Genomic DNA, 23,745 nt, shown 5'->3' on the forward strand with positions numbered 1-23,745 from the left:
ATGAACAAGAGGAAGCTTCCACCATGCTTCATTAAACCTCATTTCCTTTCAAATCAGTGAAGGGAAGTGAACAGAGGAAGGAGAGATATCCTCCCTGTTCTCTCTACTTCCCTCAGTCCTTCTCGTTTCGGCTTCCTCCTCCTCCTGCCTCTCCACCCTCGCCCTGCACTCCATCTCTCCTCGTTATCTAGTGCTTCTAAACAGTGTTATATTTCATAATTAGCTCCGTATGGATCAAGAGAGGGTAGCTCGTTAGCTAACGACTAGCACAAACACACACACACAGAAACACACAGCTCTAGGCTGGGGATTAGTGTAGCGGTACTAACGAAGTCAAGATGAGTCTAATTAGCTGTCTGACTATTTAGATCAAACCCACACTACTGGGGGAGAGAGAGGAGGAGAGGTGGGGAGGGGGAAGGAGGGGGACATGATAGAGAGGAGGAGAGCTGGGGAGGGGGAACTAACCAGAGCATCTGATACCTACAGTTCTATAGCACGCTAACTAAACAGAGCATCTGATACCTACATTTCTATAGCACGCTAACTACACAGAGCATCTGATACCTACAGTTCTATAGCACGCTAACTACACAGAGCATCTGATACCTACAGTTCTATAGCACGCTAACTACACAGAGCATCTGATACCTACAGTTCTATAGCACGCTAACTAAACAGAGCATCTGATACCTGTAGTTCTATAGCACGCTAACTAACCAGAGCATCTGATACCTGTAGTTCTATAGCACGCTAACTAAACAGAGCATCTGATACCTACAGTTCTATAGCACGCTAACAGAGCATCTGATACCTACAGTTCTATAGCACGCTAACTAAACAGAGCATCTGATACCTGTAGTTCTATAGCACGCTAACTACACAGAGCATCTGATACCTGTAGTTCTATAGCACGCTCACTAAACAGAGCATCTGATACCTGTAGTTCTATAGCACGCTAACTAAACAGAGCATCTGATACCTGTAGTTCTATAGCACGCTAACTAAACAGAGCATCTGATACCTACAGTTCTATAGCACGCTAACTAACCAGAGCATCTGATACCTGTAGCTCTATAGCACGCTAACTAACCAGAGCATCTGATACCTGTAGTTCTATAGCACGCTAACTAAACAGAGCATCTGATACCTGTAGTTCTATAGCACGCTAACTAACCAGAGCATCTGATACCTACAGTTCAATAGCACGCTAACTAAACAGAGCATCTGATACCTGTAGTTCTATAGCACGCTAACTAAACAGAGCATCTGATACCTGTAGTTCTATAGCACGCTAACTAACCAGAGCATCTGATACCTGTAGCTCTATAGCACGCTAACTAACCAGAGCATCTGATACCTGTAGTTCTATAGCACGCTAACTAAACAGAGCATCTGATACCTGTAGTTCTATAGCACGCTAACTAACCAGAGCATCTGATACCTGTAGTTCTATAGCACGCTAACTAACCAGAGCATCTGATACCTGTAGCTCTATAGCACGCTAACTAACCAGAGCATCTGATACCTGTAGTTCTATAGCACGCTAACTAAACAGAGCATCTGATACCTGTAGTTCTATAGCACGCTAACTAACCAGAGCATCTGATACCTACAGTTCAATAGCACGCTAACTAAACAGAGCATCTGATACCTGTAGTTCTATAGCACGCTAACTAAACAGAGCATCTGATACCTGTAGTTCTATAGCACGCTAACTACACAGAGCATCTGATACCTACAGTTCTATAGCACGCTAACTAAACAGAGCATCTGATACCTGTAGTTCTATAGCACGCTAACTACACAGAGCATCTGATACCTACAGTTCTATAGCACGCTAACTAAACAGAGCATCTGATACCTGTAGTTCTATAGCACGCTAAGTAAACAGAGCATCTGATACCTACAGTTCTATAGCACGCTAATTAAACAGAGCATCTGATACCTGTAGTTCTATAGCACGCTAACTAAACAGAGCATCTGATACCTGTAGTTCTATAGCACGCTAACTAAACAGAGCATCTGATACCTGTAGTTCTATAGCACGCTAACTACACAGAGCATCTGATACCTACAGTTCTATAGCACGCTAACTAAACAGAGCATCTGATACCTGTAGTTCTATAGCACGCTAACTAAACAGAGCATCTGATACCTACAGTTCTATAGCACGCTAACTACACAGAGCATCTGATACCTGTAGTTCTATAGCACGCTAACTACACAGAGCATCTGATACCTGTAGTTCTATAGCACGCTAACTACACAGAGCATCTGATACCTGTAGTTCTATAGCTGCTAACTACACAGAGCATCTGATACCTGTAGTTCTATAGCAGTAGTTCTGTAGTTCTATCCTACAGTTCTATAGTTCTGAAGGTCCCGTGTCTCATGAGCTGAAATAAATGATCCTTACTTCCCTCATTTTCTATTCAAATATTACATCCCTGTTCGTGAGCATTTGTCCCCTGCCAAGATAATGAATCCATTCACCTGACAGGTGTGGCATATGAAGAACGAAGCATCATGATGTGTGTGTTACCTGCTGGTGAGAGTGTAGTTGTGTTGTTTGACAGCGATCTCTCGTTGCTGGATCTGAATCACCTCTCTGGACAGATCCTCTGGTGTCCTGTAGGGGACACAACACACAGTTAACACACTGGAGAGAGGAGGACAGGTCCTCTGGTGTCCTGTAGGGGACACAACACACAGTTAACACACTGGACAGAGGAGAGAGGAGGACAGATCCTCTGGTGTCCTGTAGGGGACACAACACACAGTTAACACACTGGACAGAGGAGGACAGAGAGGAGGACAGAGGAGAGAGGAGGACAGGTCCTCTGGTGTCCTGTAGGGGACACAACACACAGTTAACACACTGGAGAGAGGAGGACAGAGAGGAGGACAGATCCTCTGGTGTCCTGTAGGGGACACAACACACAGTTAACACACTGGAGAGAGGAGGACAGAGAGGAGGACAGATCCTCTGGTGTCCTGTAGGGGACACAACACACAGTTAACACACTGGAGAGAGGAGGACAGAGAGGAGGACAGATCCTCTGGTGTCCTGTAGGGGACACAACACACAGTTAACACACTGCATGTTCATCCATAGAGCTCAGAGAGACAGACGTCATGTAGTAGACATTCTGAAAAACCACGTCAACCTCCTACCCTGCCGAGACAGAGGGCAGCCTCCCACCCTGCCGAGACAGAGGGCAGCCTCCCACCCTGCCGAGACAGAGGGCAGCCTCCCACCCTGCCGAGACAGAGGGCAGCCTCCTACCCTGCTGAGACAGAGGGCAGCCTCCTACCCTGCTGAGACAGAGGGCAGCCTCCTACCCTGCTGAGACAGAGGGCAGCCTCCTACCCTGCTGAGACAGAGGGCAGCCTCCTACCCTGCTGAGACAGAGGGCAGCCTCCTACATTGCTGAGACAGAGGGCAGCCTCCTACCCTGCTGAGACAGAGGGCAGCCTCCTACCCTGCTGAGACAGAGGGCAGCCTTCTACCCTGCTGAGACAGAGGGCAGGGGTGGAGGACAGAGGGAAGAGAGAGGAGGGGAGGAGGAGAGCAGGGGAGGAGGAGAGCGGAGGAGAGAGGGAAGAGAGATGAGGACTAATTAGTGTGAGGGATGTGTAGGGATGTGTAGGTTCTAAAGACATCACACAGCTTGTCAAAGTGCTCCAGTCTCCAGTCCTAAAGCTTAACTGATGGAGCTCGACGACAGCAGCTCAATTAACCAACACCGTTGGTATCCCAAGTAGCACCCTAGTCCCTATATAGAACACTACTATAGACCAGAGCCCTATTCCCTATATAGAACACTACTATAGACCAGAGCCCTATTCCCTATATAGAACACTACTATAGACCAGAGCCCTATTCCCTATATAGAACACTACTATAGACCAGAGAGCCCTATTCCCTATATAGAACACTACTATAGACCAGAGCCCTATTCCCTATATAGAACACTACTATAGACCAGAGCCCTATTCCCTATATAGAACACTACTATAGACCAGAGAGCCCTATTCCCTATATAGAACACTACTATAGACCAGAGAGCCCTATTCCCTATATAGTACACTACTATAGACCAGAGCCCTATTCCCTATATAGAACACTACTGTAGACCAGAGCCCTATTCCCTATATAGAACACTACTATAGACCAGAGCCCTATTCCCTATATAGATCACTACTATAGACCAGAGCCCTATTCCCTATATAGAACACTACTATAGACCAGAGCCCTATTCCCTATATAGTACACTACTATAGACCAGAGCCCTATTCCCTATATAGAACACTACTATAGACCAGAGCCCTATTCCCTATATAGAACACTACTATAGACCAGAGCCCTATTCCCTATATAGAACACTACTATAGACCAGAGCCCTATTCCCTATATAGAACACTACTATAGACCAGAGCCCTATTCCCTATATAGAACACTACTATAGACCAGAGCCCTATTCCCTATATAGTACACTACTATAGACCAGAGCCCTATTCCCTATATAGAACACTACTATAGACCAGAGCCCTATTCCCTATATAACACTACTATAGACCAGAGCCCTATTCCCTATATAGTACACTACTATAGACCAGAGCCCTATTCCCTATATAGAACACTACTATAGACCAGAGCCCTATTCCCTATATAGTACACTACTATAGACCAGAGCCCTATTCCCTATATAGAACACTACTACAGACCAGAGCCCTATTCCCTATATAGAACACTACTATAGACCAGAGAGCCCTATTCCCTATATAGTACACTACTATAGACCAGAGCCCTATTCCCTATATAGAACACTACTATAGACAAGAGCCCTATTCCCTATATAGAACACTACTATAGACCAGAGCCCTATTCCCTATATAGAACACTACTATAGACCAGAGCCCTATTCCCTTTATAGAACACTACTATAGACCAGAGATACAGTGCTGTATATAGTCTCTCTACTGTATATACAGTGCCTTGCGAAAGTATTCGGCCCCCTTGAACTTTGCACGCCCAATTTTTCAGTTTTTGATTTGTTAAAAAAGTTTGAAATATCCAATAAATGTCGTTCCACTTCATGATTTTGTCCCACTTGTTGTTGATTCTTCACAAAAAAATACAGTTTTATATCCTTATGTTTGAAGCCTGAAATGTGGCAAAAGGTCGCAAAGTTCAAGGGGGCCGAATACTTTCGCAAGGCACTGTATATGTTACAGTTTATTAGTGGTTACTACCCTGTTAAACACCGTGACAGTTTATTAGTGGTTACTACCCTGTTAAACACTGACAGTTTATTAATGGTTACTACCCTGTTAAACACTGACAGTTTATTAGTGGTTACTAACCTGTTAAACACTGACAGTTTATTAATGGTTACTACCCTGTTAAACACTGACAGTTTATTAGTGGTTACTAACCTGTTAAACACTGTGACAGTTTATTAATGGTTACTACACTGTTAAACACCGTGACAGTTTATTAGTGGTTACTACCCTGTTAAACACTGACAGTTTATTAGTGGTTACTACCCTGTTAAACACTGTGACAGTTTATTAGTGGTTACTACCCTGTTAAACACTGACAGTTTATTAGTGGTTACTACCCTGTTAAACACTGTGACAGTTTATTAGTGGTTACTACCCTGTTAAACACTGTGACAGTTTATTAGTGGTTACTACCCTGTTAAACACCGTGACAGTTTATTAGTGGTTACTACCCTGTTAAACACTGTGACAGTTTATTAACGGTTACTACCCTGTTAAACACTGTGACAGTTTATTAGTGGTTACTACCCTGTTAAACACTGACAGTTTATTAGTGGTTACTACCCTGTTAAACACTGACAGTTTATTAGTGGTCACTACCCTGTTAAACACTGTGACAGTTTATTAGTGGTTACTACCCTGTTAAACACTGTGACAGTGTATTAGTGGTTACTACCCTGTTAAACACCGTGACAGTTTATTAGTGGTTACTACCCTGTTAAACACTGACAGTTTATTAGTGGTTACTACCCTGTTAAACACCGTGACAGTTTATTAGTGGTTACTACCCTGTTAAACACTGACAGTTTATTAAATGGTTACTACCCTGTTAAACACTGACAGTTTATTAGTGGTTACTACCCTGTTAAACACCGTGACAGTTTATTAGTGGTTACTACCCTGTTAAACACCGTGACAGTTTATTAGTGGTTACTACCCTGTTAAACACTGTGACAGTTTATTAATGGTTACTACCCTGTTAAACACTGTGACAGTTTATTAGTGGTTACTACCCTGTTAAACACTGACAGTTTATTAGTGGTTACTACCCTGTTAAACACTGTGACAGTTTATTAGTGGTTACTACCCTGTTAAACACTGACAGTTTATTAGTGGTTACTACCCTGTTAAACACTGTGACAGTTTATTAGTGGTTACTAACCTGTTAAACACTGACAGTTTATTAATGGTTACTACCCTGTTAAACACCGTGACAGTTTATTAGTGGTTACTACCCTGTTAAACACTGACAGTTTATTAGTGGTTACTACCCTGTTAAACACTGACAGTTTATTAGTGGTTACTACCCTGTTAAACACCGTGACATTTTATTAGTGGTTACTACCCTGTTAAACACTGACAGTTTATTAATGGTTACTACCCTGTTAAACACCGTGACAGTTTATTAGTGGTTACTACCCTGTTAAACACCGTGACAGTTTATTAGTGGTTACTACCCTGTTAAACACCGTGACAGTTTATTAGTGGTTACTACCCTGTTAAACACTGACAGTTTATTAGTGGTTACTACCCTGTTAAACACTGACAGTTTATTAGTGGTTACTACCCTGTTAAACACTGACAGTTTATTAATGGTTACTACCCTGTTAAACACCTTGACAGTTTAACTGAACAGACATGTATATAAACGCAACATGTAAAACGTTGCTCCCATGTTTCATGAGCTGAACTAAAAGATCACAGGAAATGTTCCAGTCGCACAAAAAAAACAAAGCTGATTTCTCTCATATTGTATAATAATCCATCCACCTGACAGGTTTTGTGGCATATCAAGAAGCTGATTGAACAGCATGATCATTACACAGGTGCACCTTGTGCTGGGGGACAATAAAACGGCCACTAAAATGTGCAGTCGTGTCAAACACAACGCCACAGATGTCTCAAGTTGAGGGAACACGTATGACTCTGTGTGGGCGAGCGGTTTGCTGATGTCAACGTTGTGAACAGAGTGCCCCATGATGGCGGTGGGGTTACGGTAGAGGCAGGCATAAGCTACGGACAATGAAAACAATTGCATTTTACCAATGGCAATTTGAACGCACGAAAAAACCAGATCGAGATCCTGATGCCTATTGTGAGGCATCTTTTGACCAACAGGTGTCACTGTTTTCCCAGTTGTGTGAAATCCATAGATTAGGGCCTAATGAATTTATATGAATGGTCTGATGAATTGTAACTCGATCAAATCAATGAAATGATGCATGTTGTGTTTATATTTGTTCAGTATATTTACTAGTAATGACCTCCATCTCATCCAAACTGCAACAAAAATATATATTTTCTGTGACAAACCTTAAAACAGGGATTATTAACCTAATTCATGATGGTTAATGTGTGTGTACCCCTTTAAGAGCATCCCATGTGTGGGATTTCATAGTGGATGTCTTCACTATTATACAATGTAGAAAATAGTAAATAGTAATGAGTAAGTGTCCAAACTTTTGACTGGTATTGAATACATACACACAAAAGTATGTGGACACCCCTTCAAATTAGTGGATTCGGATATTTCAGTCACATCCGTTGCTGACAAGTGTATAAAATCGAGCAGACAGCCATGCAATCTCCATAGACACACAGCAGAATGGCCTTACTGAAGAGCTCGGTGACGTTCAACGTGGCACCGTCATAAGATGCCACCGTTCCAAGAAGTCAGTTGGTCGTATTTTAGCCCCGCCGCCCCAACGCTAGAGCCGCCCCAACGCTAGAGCTGCCCTGGGTAACTGTAAATGTTTTTATTGAGAGGGGGGGGGGGGTAATGCTATGTGAGAGTATCGTATGGGGGGGGGTAATGCTATGTCAGAGTATCGTATGGGAGAGAGGGGGGGTAATAATCTGGCCACTTAGTGTACATCAGACACTGGGGTAGTCATGAGAGAAAAATATAGTGTGTGTGAGATGCAGTGCAGTGTGTGTAATGTGTCTGATGTGCTTCGCTGCTCATATGGAAACATGCAATCATTCTGTCATTACGGGCTTTCAGCCCAGAACACACACACACACACACACACACACACATAAAGCAAACAAATAAAACATCACTCTCTCTTCACAGAGAGAATGAGGCGCCAGTATTTTTCATGACTCAAGAGCTCCACCCAGTGGTGAAACATTACACTAGAGACATTCCACCCAGTGGTGAAACATTACACTAGAGACATTCCACCCAGTGGTGAAACATTACACTAGAGACATTCCACCCAGTGGTGAAACATTACACTAGAGACATTCCACCCAGTGGTGAAACATTACACTAGAGACATTCCACCCAGTGGTGAAACATTACACTAGAGACATTCCACCCAGTGGTGAAACATTACACTAGAGACATTCCACCCAGTGGTGAAACATTACACTAGAGACATTCCACCCAGTGGTGAAACATTACACTAGAGACATTCCACCCAGTGGTGAAACATTACACTAGAGACATTCCACCCAGTGGTGAAACATTACACTAGAGACATTCCACCCAGTGGTGAAATATTATACCAGAGACATTCCACCCAGTGGTGAAATATTACACTAGAGACATTCCACCCAGTGGTGAAATATTACACTAGAGACATTCCACCCAGTGGTGAAATATTATACTAGAGACATTCCACCCAGAGGTGAAACATACTAGAGACATTCCACCCAGTGGTGAAATATTATACTAGAGACATTCCACCCAGTGGTGAAATATTATACCAGAGACATTCCAGCCAGTGGTGAAATATTATACTAGAGACAGAGACATTCCACCCAGTGGTGAAATATTATACTAGAGACAGAGACATTCCACCCAGTGGTGAAATATTATACTAGAGACAGAGACATTCCACCCAGTGGTGAAATATTATACTAGAGACATTCCACCCAGTGGTGAAACATTATACTAGAGACATTCCAGCCAGTGGTGAAACATTATACTAGAGACATTCCACCCAGTGGTGAAATATTATACTAGAGACATTCCACCCAGTGGTGAAATATTATACTAGAGACATTCCACCCAGTGGTGAAACATTATACTAGAGACATTCCACCCAGTGGTGAAATATTATACTAGAGACATTCCACCCAGTGGTGAAACATACTAGAGACATTCCACCCAGTGGTGAAATATTATACTAGAGACATTCCACCCAGTGGTGAAATATTATACTAGAGACATTCCACCCAGTGGTGAAACATACTAGAGACATTCCACCCAGTGGTGAAATATTACACTAGAGACATTCCACCCAGTGGTGAAATATTATACTAGAGACATTCCACCCAGTGGTGAAACATTATACTAGAGACATTCCACCCAGTGGTGAAACATTATACTAGAGACATTCCACCCAGCGGTGAAACATTATACTAGAGACATTCCACCCAGTGGTGAAACATTATACTAGAGACATTCCACCCAGTGGTGAAACATTATACTAGAGACATTCCACCCAGCGGTGAAACATTATACTAGAGACATTCCACCCAGTGGTGAAACATTATACTAGAGACATTCCAGCCAGTGGTGAAACATTATACTAGAGACATTCCACCCAGCGGTGAAACATTATACTAGAGGCATTCCACCCAGTGGTGAAACATTATACTAGAGACATTCCACCCAGTGGTGAAACATTATACTAGAGACATTCCAGCCAGTGGTGAAACATTATACTAGAGACATTCCACCCAGCGGTGAAACATTATACTAGAGGCATTCCACCCAGCGGTGAAACATTATACTAGAGACATTCCACCCAGCGGTGAAACATTATACTAGAGGCATTCCAGCCAGTGGTGAAACATTATACTAGAGACATTCCAGCCAGTGGTGAAACATTATACTAGAGACATTCCAGCTGACCGTATGTTGAGTCCAGTAGACTGACCCAGGTTCTCCCAGGCCTGCAGTTTCTGAGACAGTTTCTGAAGGAGGAGAGGAAGGAACAAGATTACACACCAGGGTGTCGGGATTCAAGGTTTCACATTTACAAATTCAACTACTATGCAGATTGTTTCCAACCCTGACATTTGTTTATTTGTCGCTAATTAATTATTATTATTATTTTTTAAAGTTTTGTTTCCTTTTCAGTTGTGTATCGGAACAACCATTAATTAGAACAGACAGCACACTGCAAATGTTTTTCCTCCAGCCCGGTTTCACATTTAAAAACCACAAACAGGTCACACACCTCCTTCTCCAGCTCCACGTTCACCATCTCCTCTTTCATCTTCTCCATCCGTTCGACCTTACGTCTCAGACCCTCCGCTTCCTCCTTCAACAGGATCACGTTCTCCCTCGTCTCCCTGGGATACGGAATGAGGGGAGACCGTGAGAGAGAGCGAGAGAGAGAGAGGTTTAAGAGACATTAATGATAGTTGTCTTCTTTTACAACCTACAAATAACCTCTTAGCTGTCCTGCTCCATGTGTTCTAGTAGTGATACCTGAGGTAAACATTCTCCTCTCTTAGCTGTCCTGCTCCATGTGTTCTAGTAGTGATACCTGAGGTAAACATTCTCCTCTCTTAGCGGTCCTGCTCCATGTCTTCTAGTAGTGTTACCTGAGGTAAACATTCTCCTCTCTTAGCGGTCCTGCTCCATGTCTTCTAGTAGTGTTACCTGAGGTAAACATTCTCCTCTCTTAGCTGTCCTGCTCCATGTCTTCTAGTAGTGTTACCTGAGGTAAACATTCTCCTCTCTTAGCTGTCCTGCTCCATGTGTTCAGGTAGTGTTACCTGAGGTAAACATTCTCCTCTCTTAGCTGTCCTGCTCCATGTGTTCAGGTAGTGTTACCTGAGGTAAACATTCTCCTCTCTTAGCTGTCCTGCTCCATGTGTTCTAGTAGTGTTACCTGAGGTAAACATTCTCCTCTCTTAGCTGTCCTGCTCCATGTGTTCTAGTAGTGTTACCTGAGGTAAACATTCTCCTCTCTTAGCTGTCCTGCTCCATGTGTTCTAGTAGTGTTACCTGAGGTAAACATTCTCCTCTCTTAGCTGTCCTGCTCCATGTGCTCTAGTAGTGTTACCTGAGGTAAACATTCTCCTCTCTTAGCTGTCGGAGCTCCTTGTCCATATCTGGGACCCTAGCGACCTCTGACCTCATGTTCTTCACAATGACAACATCCTGTTCCTGCAGTGCCAACTTCCTCTCCAACTCCTGGGGAGGGAGAGGAGGAGACACACACACACCTTTGAGTTGTATTCTCCGCCCATGAAAGAGAGATTTAATGACAATCTGAAAGGTGAACATCGTGTGGAGTTTGAGGTTGTGTGTTAGACTGATGAGTGAATAGCATCTCTTCATTTGATGGCAGGTCATTTCAACCCAGAAACAATAAATGGTGATTACATTGAGAGTTTATAAACGCTACAGAGGACAGAGTCTAGTCCCAATCTCAATCCCAGTCCTAATCCTAACCTAACTCCAACTCTAGTCCCAATCTCAACCCCAGTCCTAATCCTAACCTAACTCCAACTCTAGTCCCAATCTCAACCCCAGTTCTAATCCTAACCTAGCTCCCCAACTCTAGTCCCAATCTCAACCCCAGTCCTAATGTGAATTCAGGTACAATCAGTCTCAATCTTCATACATCAGTCAACCCCAGTCCCAACCTCCTAGTTTTCTAAACCTAGTCCCAATCTGAACTGTATTAATACCAATCTTAATCTAGACATCATTCATTTTAGTCCTACTTTGAACAACAATAATCCCAGCCTCACCTTAATCTTGAGTTCGTGGTCGGAGCAGGTGGATGATGCTAACTGGAGGGCCTGGCACCGCTGAGACACTTCCTGGTACTTCCTGTAAAGAGGACCAGTCAGGGGGGAGGAAATCGAGGCAGGACCAATCAGAGGGAAGGGAAACCAGGAAATACCAATCAGAAGAAAGGAAATCCAGACAGGACCAATCAGAAGAAAGGAAATCCAGGCAGGACCAGTCAGAAGAAAGGAAAACCAGGCAGGACCAATCAGAAGAAAGGAAATGCAGACAGGACCAATCAGAAGAAAGAAAATCCAGGAAGTAGTGTGTTACCTTTGTTGTAGCTCCACTTGTTCCTGTAGTCCCTGGTTCTCCAGTGTCTGGTTAGAGATGGTGTTGTCCCGCGTCTGGACCTGCTGCTTCAGGTCCCGGATCTCATCCTTTAAACCGCTCACTGTCTACAGGGACAAATAACACAGTGTAGTCATCAACCTCAATCTCATCCTTTAAACCGCTCATCCTCTACAGGGACAAATAACACACAGTGTAGTCATCAACAACATCCTTTAAACCGCTAGCCGTCTACAGGGACAAACACACAGTGTAGTCATCAGCTGTGTGTGGTACTACCACTGCCTCCTGTGGGGACGTGGGCTGGGATTTAAAATATATATATATATTAAATATATAAAATAAATAAATAATGAGTTACGCCACAGAAAAAAAGCAATTTGACGATGTGATATTTGACGATGTGAGTGGAGACTAGAGGTCGACCGGTGAAAACCTCTTGGTGCTAGGGGGCAGTATTTACATTTTTGGAGAAAACAAACTTTCCCGTTTTAAAAACGGGATATTGTGTCAGGAAAAGATGCTGGAATATGCATATAATTGACAGCTTTCGATAGAAAACACTAACGATTCCAAAACTGTAAAGATATTGTCTGTGAGTATAACAGAACTGATGTTGCAGGCGAAAACCTGAGAAAAATCCAATCCGGAAGCGCCCCAGGTTTTGAAAGCTCTGCGTCCCAATGAGTCCCTATTGAGCTGTGAATGTACCATCAACGAGCTTACGCTTTCTACGTATTCCCCAAGGTGTCTACAGCATTGTGACGTAGTTTTACGCATTTGTGTTGAAGAATAGCCGTAGGCGGTCACATGGTGGCTCCGAGAGAGATTCTCGTGTAAAATACAGAGGTAGCCATTACTCCAAACGGTCCTCCAAAAAAACTAATTGTCCCGATGGATATATTATCGAATAGATATTAGAAAAATATTAGAAAAACACCTTGAGGATGGATTCTAAACAACGTTTGCCATGTTTCTGTCGCTATTATGGAGCTAATTTGGAATATTTTTCGGCGTTGTGGTGACCGCAATTTCCGGGCGATTTCTCAGCCAAACGTGAAGAACAAACGGAGCTTTTTCGCCTACAAAAATAATATTTTGGGAAAAAATTAACTTTGGCTATCTACCTGGGAGTCTTGTGAATGAAAACATCCGAAGTTCAAAGGTAAACGATTTAATTTGATTGCTTTTCTGATTTCCGTGACAAGGTTGCCTGCTGCTAGCAAGGCATAATGCAATGCTAGGCTATCGATAAACTTACACAAATGCTTGTCTAGCGTTGGCTGTAAAGCATATTTTGAAAATCTGAGATGACAGGGTGATTAACAAAAGGCTAAGCTGTGTCTCAATATATTTCATTTGTGATTTTCATGAATAGGAATATTTTCTAGGGATATTTATGTCCGTTGCGTTATGCTAATTGGTTTCAGGCGATGATTACGCTTCCACATGCGGGTTTGGGAGTCACAAAAGGTTTTAATTAGGGCTGATTTCTAGTTTTCATAAAAATCTGGGATTTTTGGACGCCGATTATGGCCCATTGCATTGCATTCCACGAGGAGACGACCTGGCTGACTACCTGTGATGCGAGTGCAGCAAGGAGCCAAGGTAAGGTTCTTGGTAGCATTAAACGTATCTTATAAAAAAAAAACAATCAATCTTCACATAATAACTAGTTAACTACACATGGTTGATGACATTACTAGGTTAACTAGCTTGTCCTGCGTTGCATATAATCGATGCGTTGCCTGTTAATTTATCATCGAATCACAGCCTACCAAACGGGTGATGATTTAACAAAAGCACAATCATTGCACGAATGTACCTAACCATAAGCAGCAAGGCCTTTCTTAAAATCAATACACAGAAGTATATATTTCTTAAACCTGCATATTAAGCTAAAATAAATCCAGGTTAGCAGGCAATATTAACCAGGTGAAATTGTGTCACTTCTCTTGCGTTCATTGCACGCAGAGTCAGGGTATATGCAACTGCCTGGCTCTTTGCGAACTAATTTGCCCGAATTTTACATAATTATGACATAACATTGAAGGCTGTGCAATGTTACAGCAATATGTAGACTATGGGATGCCAACTGTTTGATAAAAAAACGGAACAGTATTTCACTGAAAGAATAAACGTTTTGTTTTCGAAATGATAGATTCCGGTTTTGACCATATTGATGACCTAAGGCTCGTATTTCTGTATTTATCATAATTAAGTCTATGATTTGATATTTGATAGAGCAGTTTGACTGAGCGGTGGTAGGCAGCAGCAGGCTCGTAAGCATTCATTCAAACTTTACTGCGTTTGCCAGCAGCTCTTAGCAATGCTTGAACCACAGCGCTGTTTATGACTTCAAACCTATCAACTCCTGAGATTAGGCTGGCAATACTAAAGTACCTATAAGAACATCCAATAGTCAAAGGTAAATGAAATACAAATGGTATAGAGAGAAATAGTCGGCGCGTCATATTTCCTATAATAACTACAACCTAAAACTTCTTAACTGGGAATATTGAAGAACTGGGAATATTGAACCACCGACTTTCATATGTTCTCATGAGCAAGGAACTTAAACGCTTTTTTTACATGGTACATATTGCACTTTTACTTTCTTCTCCAACACTTTGTTTTTGCGTTATTTAAACCAAACTGAGCATGTTTCATTATTTATTTGAGACTAAATAGATTTGATTCATGTATTATATAAAGTTAAAATAAAAGTGTTCATTCAGTATTGTTGTAATTGTCATTATTACAAATATATATATATAAAAATCGGCATTGGATTTTTTTGGTCCTCCCAATAAATCTTTATCGGCGTTGAAAAAAATCGTCATCAGTCGACCCCTAGTGGAGACAGAAGTTATGGAGTGTTGTGGATCTGATGGTTATAAGTGAGGAGTGATTTTATGATATAATCTCATCTGTTACAGGTAGACCTGGTTAGAGGAGTGATTTTATGGTATAATCTGATCTCTGTTACAGGTAGACCTGGTTAGAGGAGTGGTTTTATGGTATAATCTGATCTCTGTTACAGGTAGACCTGGTTAGATGAGTGGTTTTATGGTATAATTATGGTATAATCTGATCTCTGTTACAGGTAGACCTGGTTAGAGGAGTGGTTTTATGGTATAATCTGATCTCTGTTACAGGTAGACCTGGTTAGAGGATTGATTTTATGGTATAATTATGGTATAATCTGATCTCTGTTACAGGTAGACCTGGTGAGAGGAGTGGTTTTATGGTATAATTATGGTATAATCTGATCTCTGTTACAGGTAGACCTGGTTAGAGGAGTGGTTTTATGGTATAATCTGAGCTCTGTTACAGGTAGACCTGGTTAGAGGAGTGGTTTTATGGTATAATCTGAGCTCTGTTACAGGTAGACCTGGTTAGAGGAGTGGTTTTATGGGATAATCTGAGCTCTGTTACAGGTAGACCTGGTGAGAGGAGTGGTTTTATGGTATAATCTGATCTCTGTTACAGGTAGACCTGGTTAGAGGAGTGGTTTTATGGGATAATCTGAGCTCTGTTACAGGTAGACCTGGTGAGAGGAGTGGTTTTATGGTATAATCTGATCTCTGTTACAGGTAGACCTGGTTAGAGGAGTGGTTTTATGGGATAATCTGATCTCTGTTACAGGTAGACCTGGTTAGAGGAGTGGTTTTATGGGATAATCTGAGCTCTGTTACAGGGGTACCTGGTTAGAGGAGTGGTTTTATGGTATAATCTGAGCTCTGTTACAGGTAGACCTGGTTAGAGGAGTGGTTTTATGGGATAATCTGATCTCTGTTACAGGTAGACCTGGTTAGAGGAGTGGTTTTATGGTATAATCTGAGCTCTGTTACAGGGGTACCTGGTTAGAGGTGTTGAGCCATCCATCCCTCTCCTCCACCCTTCTGTTGAGAGACTCCAGGGTCCGATGTAGAGCACGGTTTGCCTCTGCCTTTTCCGATAGGCTCTGGCTGGACTCCGCCTCCCTCTCTTCCAGGCGTCTGATTCGTCCCAGCAGGTCCTGGTTACGGTCCACCTCACGCTGGAACAATTAGAACGTGGGCCATAGAAGTCAGAACACAGAATATGAATACACAGAATACTCCAGGTGTGTGTGTGTGCGTGTGTGTTACCTCCAGGTGTATGTGTGTGTGTGTGTGTGTTACCTCCACGTGTATGTGTGTGTGTTACCTCCATGTGTGTGTGTATGTGTGTGTGTTACCTCCAGGTGTGTGTGTTACCTCCAGGTGTGTGTGTGTGTGTGTGTGTGTTACCTCCAGGTGTATGTGTTACCTCCAGGTGTTTGTGTGTGTTTTACCTCCAGGTGTGTGTGTTACATACCTCAAAGTCCCTAGCGCTCAGCGTAGCGTTCTTCTCCAGTTCGATGCGTGCTCTCTTGTGACTGATCTCCATCTGTCTCTTCTCCTGGTCCAACTGGATCAGCTGGGTCTTAGACTGAACCTTCTCTGCTGCCTCCAGCAACTACACACAGAGACACACGGGTCACTTCCTGTGTCTTAGATACACAGGCTTCAGACTGAACCTTCTCTGCTGCCTCCAGCAACTACACACAGAGACACACGGGTCACTTCCTGTGTCTTAGATACACAGGCTTCAGACTGAACCTTCTCTGCTGCCTCCAGCAACTACACACAGAGACACACGGGTCACTTCCTGTGTCTTACATACACAGGTTTCAGACTGGACCTTCTCTCTGCAGTCTCTGGTCATTCACAACAACACAATGTGTCACAGTCCCACCACCTCTGTCCTCTAAATACTGTTGGTTGTAGGATGTGGTGCTGCACCGGGGAAGGTGTGTCTCTCTCTGTGTCTCTCCTTACATGTCTGTCCGACTCCACCCACCTGTAATCTCTGTAGGTACTGGTTCTGTAGGATGTGGTTCTGTGTGTCTGTCCTCCTCCACCCACCTGTAATCTCTGCAGGTACTGGTTCTGTAGGACGTGGTTCTGTGTGTCTGTCCTCCTCCACCCACCTGTAATCTCTGCAGGTACTGGTTCTGTAGGACGTGGTTCTGTGTGTCTGTCCTCCTCCACCCACCTGTAATCTCTGCAGGTACTGGTTCTGTAGGACGTGGTTCTGTGTGTCTGTCCTCCTCCACCCACCTGTAATCTCTGTAGGTACTGGTTCTGTAGGACGTGGTTCTGTGTGTCTGTCCTCCTCCACCCACCTGTAATCTCTGCAGGTACTGGTTCTGTGTGTCTGTCCTCCTCCACCCACCTGTAATCTCTGTAGGTACTGGTTCTGTAGGACGTGGTTCTGTGTGTCTGTCCTCCTCCACCCACCTGTCATCTCTGTAGGTACTGGTTCTGTAGGACGTGGTTCTGTGTGTCTGTCCTCCTCCACCCACCTGTAATCTCTGTAGGTACTGGTTCTGTAGGACGTGGTTCTGTGTGTCTGTCCTCCTCCACCCACCTGTAATCTCTGTAGGTACTGGTTCTGTGTGTCTGTCCTACTCCACCCACCTGTAATCTCTGTAGGTACTGGTTCTGTGTGTCTGTCCTACTCCACCCACCTGTAATCTCTGTAGGTACTGGTTCTGTGTGTCTGTCCTACTCCACCCACCTGTAATCTCTGTAGGTACTGGTTCTGTGTGTCTGTCCTACTCCACCCACCTGTAATCTCTGCAGGTACTGGTTCTGTGTGTCTGTCCTACTCCACCCACCTGTAATCTCTGTAGGTACTGGTTCTGTAGGACGTGGCTCTGCACCGGGGCGGGTTCTCCCTGGTTCCGAGACGTGTCCGGAAGAGAGATGAAACTCTTAAAGGACTTCAGAGTGGAGAACACCGTCGTGTCATCCTCGATGTCCATGGTCCACTGTTGACAAGGTTGCTGTAGCTTCTATAAGAGAGAGACCAACATTTACAGGAGCTACGATGTCCATGATGGTCCACTGTTGACAAGGTTGCTGTAGCTTCTATGAGAGAGAGACCAACATTTACAGGAGCTACGATGTCCATGGTCAACTGTTTACAAGGTTGCTGTAGCTTCTATAAGAGAGAGAGAGACCAACATTTACAGGAGCTATGTTGTCCATGGTCCACTGTTTACAAGGTTGCTGTAGCTTCTATAAGAGAGAGACCAACATTTACAGGAGCTACGATGTCCATGGTGGTCCACTGTTGACAAGGTTGCTGTAGCTTCTATAAGAGAGAGACCAGCATTTACAGGAGCTACGATGTCCATGGTGGTCCACTGTTGACAAGGGTGCTGTAGCTTCTATAAGAGAGAGACCAACATTTACAGGAGCTACGATGTCCATGGTGGTCCACTGTTGACAAGGTTGCTGTAGCTTCTATAAGAGAGAGACCAGCATTTACAGGAGCTACGTTGTCCATGGTCCACTGTTTACATGGTTGCTGTAGCTTCTATAAGAGAGAGAGAGACCAACATTTACAGGAGCTACGATGTCCATGGTCAACTGTTTACAAGGTTGCTGTAGCTTCTATAAGAGAGAGACCAACATTTACAGGAGCTACAATGTCCATGGTCAACTGTTTACAAGGTTGCTGTAGCTTCTATAAGAGAGAGACCAACATTTACAGGAGCTACGATGTCCATGGTGGTCCACTGTTGACAAGGTTGCTGTAGCTTCTATAAGAGAGAGAGAGACCAACATTTACAGGAGCTACGATGTCCATGGTGGTCCACTGTTGACAAGGTTGCTGTAGCTTCTATAAGAGAGAGACCAGCATTTACAGGAGCTACGTTGTCCATGGTCCACTGTTTACATGTTTGCTGTAGCTTCTATAAGAGAGAGAGAGACCAACATTTACAGGAGCTGCGATGTCCATGGTCAACTGTTTACAAGGTTGCTGTAGCTTCTATAAGAGAGAGACCAACATTTACAGGAGCTACAATGTCCATGGTCAACTGTTTACAAGGTTGCTGTAGCTTCTATAAGAGAGAGACCAACATTTACAGGAGCTACAATGTCCATGGTCAACTGTTTACAAGGTTGCTGTAGCTTCTATAAGAGAGAGAGAGAGACCAGCATTTACAGGAGCTACTATGTCCATGGTCAACTGTTTACAAGGTTGCTGTAGCTTCTATAAGAGAGAGACCAACATTTACAGGAGCTACAATGTCCATGGTCAACTGTTTACAAGGTTGCTGTAGCTTCTATAAGAGAGCGAGACCAACATTTACAGGAGCTACGTTGTCCACGGTCAACTGTTTACACGGTTGCTGTAGCTTCTATAAGAGAGAGACCAGCATTTACAGGAGCTACGTTGTCCACGGTCAACTGTTTACACGGTTGCTGTAGCTTCTATAAGAGAGAGAGACCAGCATTTACAGGAGCTACTATGTCCATGGTCAACTGTTTACAAGGTTGCTGTAGCTTCTATAAGAGAGAGACCAACATTTACAGGAGCTAATATGTCCATGGTCAACTGTCTACAAGGTTGCTGTAGCTTCTATAAGAGAGAGACCAACATTTACAGGTGCTACTATGTCCACGGTCAACTGTTTACAAGGTTGCTGTAGCTTCTATAAGAGAGAGACCAACATTTACAGGTGCTACTATGTCCATGGTCAACTGTCTACAAGGTTGCTGTAGCTTCTATAAGAGAGAGACCAGCATTTACAAGAGCTACTATGTCCATGGTCAACTGTTTACAAGGTTGCTGTAGCTTCTATAAGAGAGAGACCAACATTTACAGGAGCTAATATGTCCATGGTCAACTGTTTACAAGGTTGCTGTAGCTTCTATAAGAGAGACCAGCATTTACAGGAGCTACGTTGTCCATGGTCAACTGTTTACAAGGTTGCTGTAGCTTCTATAAGAGAGAGAGACCAGCATTTACAGGAGCTACGTTGTCCATGGTCCACTGTTTACAAGGTTGCTGTAGCTTCTATAAGAGAGAGAGACCAGCATTTACAGGAGCTACGTTGTCCATGGTCAACTGTTTACAAGGTTGCTGTAGCTTCTAAAAGAGAGAGAGAGAGACCAGCATTTACAGGAGCTACGTTGTCCATGGTCAACTGTTTACAAGGTTGCTGTAGCTTCTATAAGAGAGAGAGACCAGCATTTACAGGAGCTACGTTGTCCATGGTCCACTGTTTACAAGGTTGCTGTAGCTTCTATAAGAGAGAGAGACCAGCATTTACAGGAGCTACGTTGTCCATGGTCAACTGTTTACAAGGTTGCTGTAGCTTCTAAAAGAGAGAGAGAGAGACCAGCATTTACAGGAGCTACGTTGTCCATGGTCCACTGTTTACAAGGTTGCTGTAGCTTCTATAAGAGAGAGAGACCAACATTTACAGGAGCTACGATGTCCATGGTCAACTGTTTACAAGGTTGCTGTAGCTTCTATAAGAGAGAGACCAGCATTTACAGGAGCTACTATGTCCACGGTCAACTGTTTACAAGGTTGCTGTAGCTTCTATAAGAGAGAGACCAGCATTTGCAGGAGCTACATACAATGTCCATGGTCAAGTGTTTATTTTTTTACAAGCTTACTGCACTAGAACAGAGAGGGTAACTAGCTGGCAACATTTTCAGTAGCTTCAGTCCCATAGGGCAGCGCACAATTGTCCCAACGTCTTCCGGGTTAGAGTTTAGTTAAATAAAGGTTAAAGAAATAAAAAGCTACCTTATACGCTGATCCATTCGGATGCACAACTCTATTTCAGTATTGCTGATCCGACGCACGCGCCTGGTGCAAAGCTCGTCTGGGGTTAAATAAAAAGTGTCCGAAAGTCGCGACATGATGTTTGAAAAGTCACTAACATTGCACAATTGTAAAGATGAAGGGTCAAGCCACATGTAACGCCATGGACCTGAGCTACTACCGTGAACGAGTAACCATGCTAACGTGCTACCACGGTTGCCTAATAACTATGGATTACTCGGTCATTTAAAAGATGGACGAGTCACACGTCGCAGTTGACGAACATAAATAATGTGATCACAACAGCTTCTCTCTGATAGTTAACGTTGGTTACCTAGACGTCTCGAATCCCCTAGTTAGCTAACGTTAGCTAGCAAGCTCATCGGCAAATTCTCAACACATGTTGATCGGCTAGACATCGGCAAATAATCCGACTATTAAATCATATGGACACGTTATGGAATTTATTATACAGCTTGATCAGATCTTACCTTGGAACTTGACGTTTAAAAAGTTGACTAGTTAGGTAGTTATAGATAGTAACAACAGCTAGCTAGCATAACTTCGAACTCCCTCCTTTCCTAGAACAAGATCTGTGCTGTTATCGCGAGATTACCTGCTGCGTTCTAAAGAGAGTCAAGGCTGCGCTCGATGCGCATATTGAGCAATTCACTAAATACTTCCGAGTAAGATCATCTTATATCTTTATACCATTTGGTTTGGAAGTGATTTTTATGTAAACTAACCCGTGAAGCTGCTTGAATATATATATTTTTGCAGTTTAGCAGGGTTCCACTAAAACTTATTCTATAGTATTCTTATCTTCTTTGGAATTGGGTTGGCGGATCTTGTAGTGATGGGCATTCCGGCTCTTTTCAGTGAGCTGGCTATGTTGGATCCTAAACGGCTCTTTTTAATAAAAAGTTTTGTATTTTTTCAAGTCAAACAGTTCGCGAAAGTTTGACGTTTAAACAATTCTAATAAAATTAGTAAATTAAATCATACTCTAACTTAATTAATTTTTAAAAAATGCATTAGTTTGTTATGAAAAAAAAGGATGCTATTAGACGATTGCATTTAAAGTATAACTTTTGAATTTATATAAACAAAGTGCATAAATTATATTCTATTCTATGGAACTTTCTGTCCGTTGATGAACATAAAGAGTGTCCATCAACTCTGTCACGTGTCCCGTGGTTACACGTTCTTCTCTCTGGCGGCTGGTTGTGATTGGCTGCAGACCCTTACACAGGAGTATCATTTGAGGCTGTCACATCGCTGAAAAGAGAGAACAGTAACTTATTAGTTCAGGTTCATGTCTCATCTACTGCTCATATACATATATAATACTGGATTAAATAATGATGTCGTAATAGCTGCTTACTCTACCTCTCTCCACTGATCTCCACAGTGACCTGCTCAAAGGGTTCCAGGACTCCTCCTCCACCACCTCCCATTCCTCTTGGGTCAGAGCATCGACAGGTGCATTGACAATGGCCAGGGTAGAGATGACGGCATCCTTTGACTCAAGAAACCGCTTCAACATATAAAATGTTGAATTCCACCTTGTAGTGCAGTCTTGTTTAAGCCTCAGCTCAGGCGTCCCCATCCGGTGTTGTGTAGACCTTAGTTTTTCAGCACCTACTGTGTTTCTGTGGAAGTGTTCCACAGCTGCTTTCACTTCGTCCACAGTGGGCTTCATCACCTTCAGAGCATCTCTTACAATCAGGTTGCTTGTGTGGGCAAGACATGGATGATGGGTCCATTTTAAAATGTTCATGGCTTTCGTTATGTGAGCTGCATTGTCACTAACACAACAGACCGCTTTTCCATCTACTTGCTGCTCTCTGGCCAATCACAACTGTTCCTCTGCCAAGTGCTCTGAGGTGTGTCTGTTGCTGAACTCACTGCAGTCCAGAACAGAGACGTCGATACATCTTCAATGAAGTGACATGTAACCGACGTGTAAGAAGTGGTTCCCCCTGATGTCCAGCAGTCGGTGGGAAGGCAAACTGCAGTCGGTGGGAAGGCAAACTGCAGTCAGTGGGAAAGCAAACTGCAGTCGGTGCCTCTTGCACTAAGATGCCGTAGAAAAGCTGCACCACTCGGGAGCCCTGACAGTGTTACCTGAACTCTGTGAAGAATTTATTTGGGCTGCAATTTCTGAGGCTGGTCACTCTAATGAACTGATCCACTGCTGTAGAAGTGTCTCTGGGTCTTCCTTTCCTGTGGCGGTCCTCATGAGAGCCAGTTTCATCATACCATAGCAGAGGTAACTCTGGGTCTTCCTTTCCTGTGGCGGTCCTCATGAGAGCCAGTTTCATCATACCACAGCAGAGGTCCTCATGAGAGACAGTTTCATCATACCACAGCAGAGGTAACTCTGGGTCTTCCTTTCCTGTGGCGGTCCTCATGAGAGCCAGTTTCATCATACCACAGCAGAGGTAACTCTGGGTCTTCCTTTCCTGTGGCGGTCCTCATGAGAGCCAGTTTCATCATACCACAGCAGAGGTAACTCTGGGTCTTCCTTTCCTGTGGAGGTCCTCATGAGAGCCAGTTTCATCATACCACAGCAGAGGTAACTCTGGGTCTTCCTTTCCTGTGGAGGTCCTCATGAGAGACAGTTTCATCATACCACAGCAGAGGTAACTCTGGGTCTTCCTTTCCTGTGGAGGTCCTCATGAGAGACAGTTTCATCATACCACAGCAGAGGTAACTCTGGGTCTTCCTTTCCTGTGGAGGTCCTCATGAGAGCCAGTTTCATC

General features: G+C 43.4%; 1 protein-coding gene across 2 annotated transcripts in view; it reads right to left on the minus strand.

Annotated features, from left to right (window-relative positions):
* The window catches only part of LOC135535716 (mitotic spindle assembly checkpoint protein MAD1-like), a 113,314-nt gene extending 91,723 nt beyond the window's left edge, over positions 1-21,591 (minus strand). The window contains exons 1-10 of one of the 2 annotated variants that reach the window (XM_064962149.1): positions 21,472-21,591; positions 18,030-18,203; positions 16,685-16,825; positions 16,206-16,385; positions 12,326-12,450; positions 12,013-12,094; positions 11,319-11,449; positions 10,485-10,599; positions 10,157-10,218; positions 2,546-2,632 (exon numbers count right to left, since the gene is read on the minus strand). In XM_064962149.1, coding sequence (XP_064818221.1) covers positions 2,546-2,632; positions 10,157-10,218; positions 10,485-10,599; positions 11,319-11,449; positions 12,013-12,094; positions 12,326-12,450; positions 16,206-16,385; positions 16,685-16,825; positions 18,030-18,176 — 1,070 coding nt within the window. In that variant the 5' untranslated portion in view covers positions 18,177-18,203; positions 21,472-21,591. Of the gene's footprint in view, positions 1-2,545; positions 2,633-10,156; positions 10,219-10,484; positions 10,600-11,318; positions 11,450-12,012; positions 12,095-12,325; positions 12,451-16,205; positions 16,386-16,684; positions 16,826-18,029; positions 18,207-21,471 lie in introns of both variants that reach the window. The other variant, XM_064962148.1, reaches the window with a different exon arrangement.
* Positions 21,592-23,745: the final 2,154 nt, after the last annotated feature.

Source organism: Oncorhynchus masou, unplaced genomic scaffold (genome assembly GCF_036934945.1).
Source record: "Oncorhynchus masou masou isolate Uvic2021 unplaced genomic scaffold, UVic_Omas_1.1 unplaced_scaffold_504, whole genome shotgun sequence".
Lineage (NCBI taxonomy): Eukaryota > Metazoa > Chordata > Actinopteri > Salmoniformes > Salmonidae > Oncorhynchus > Oncorhynchus masou.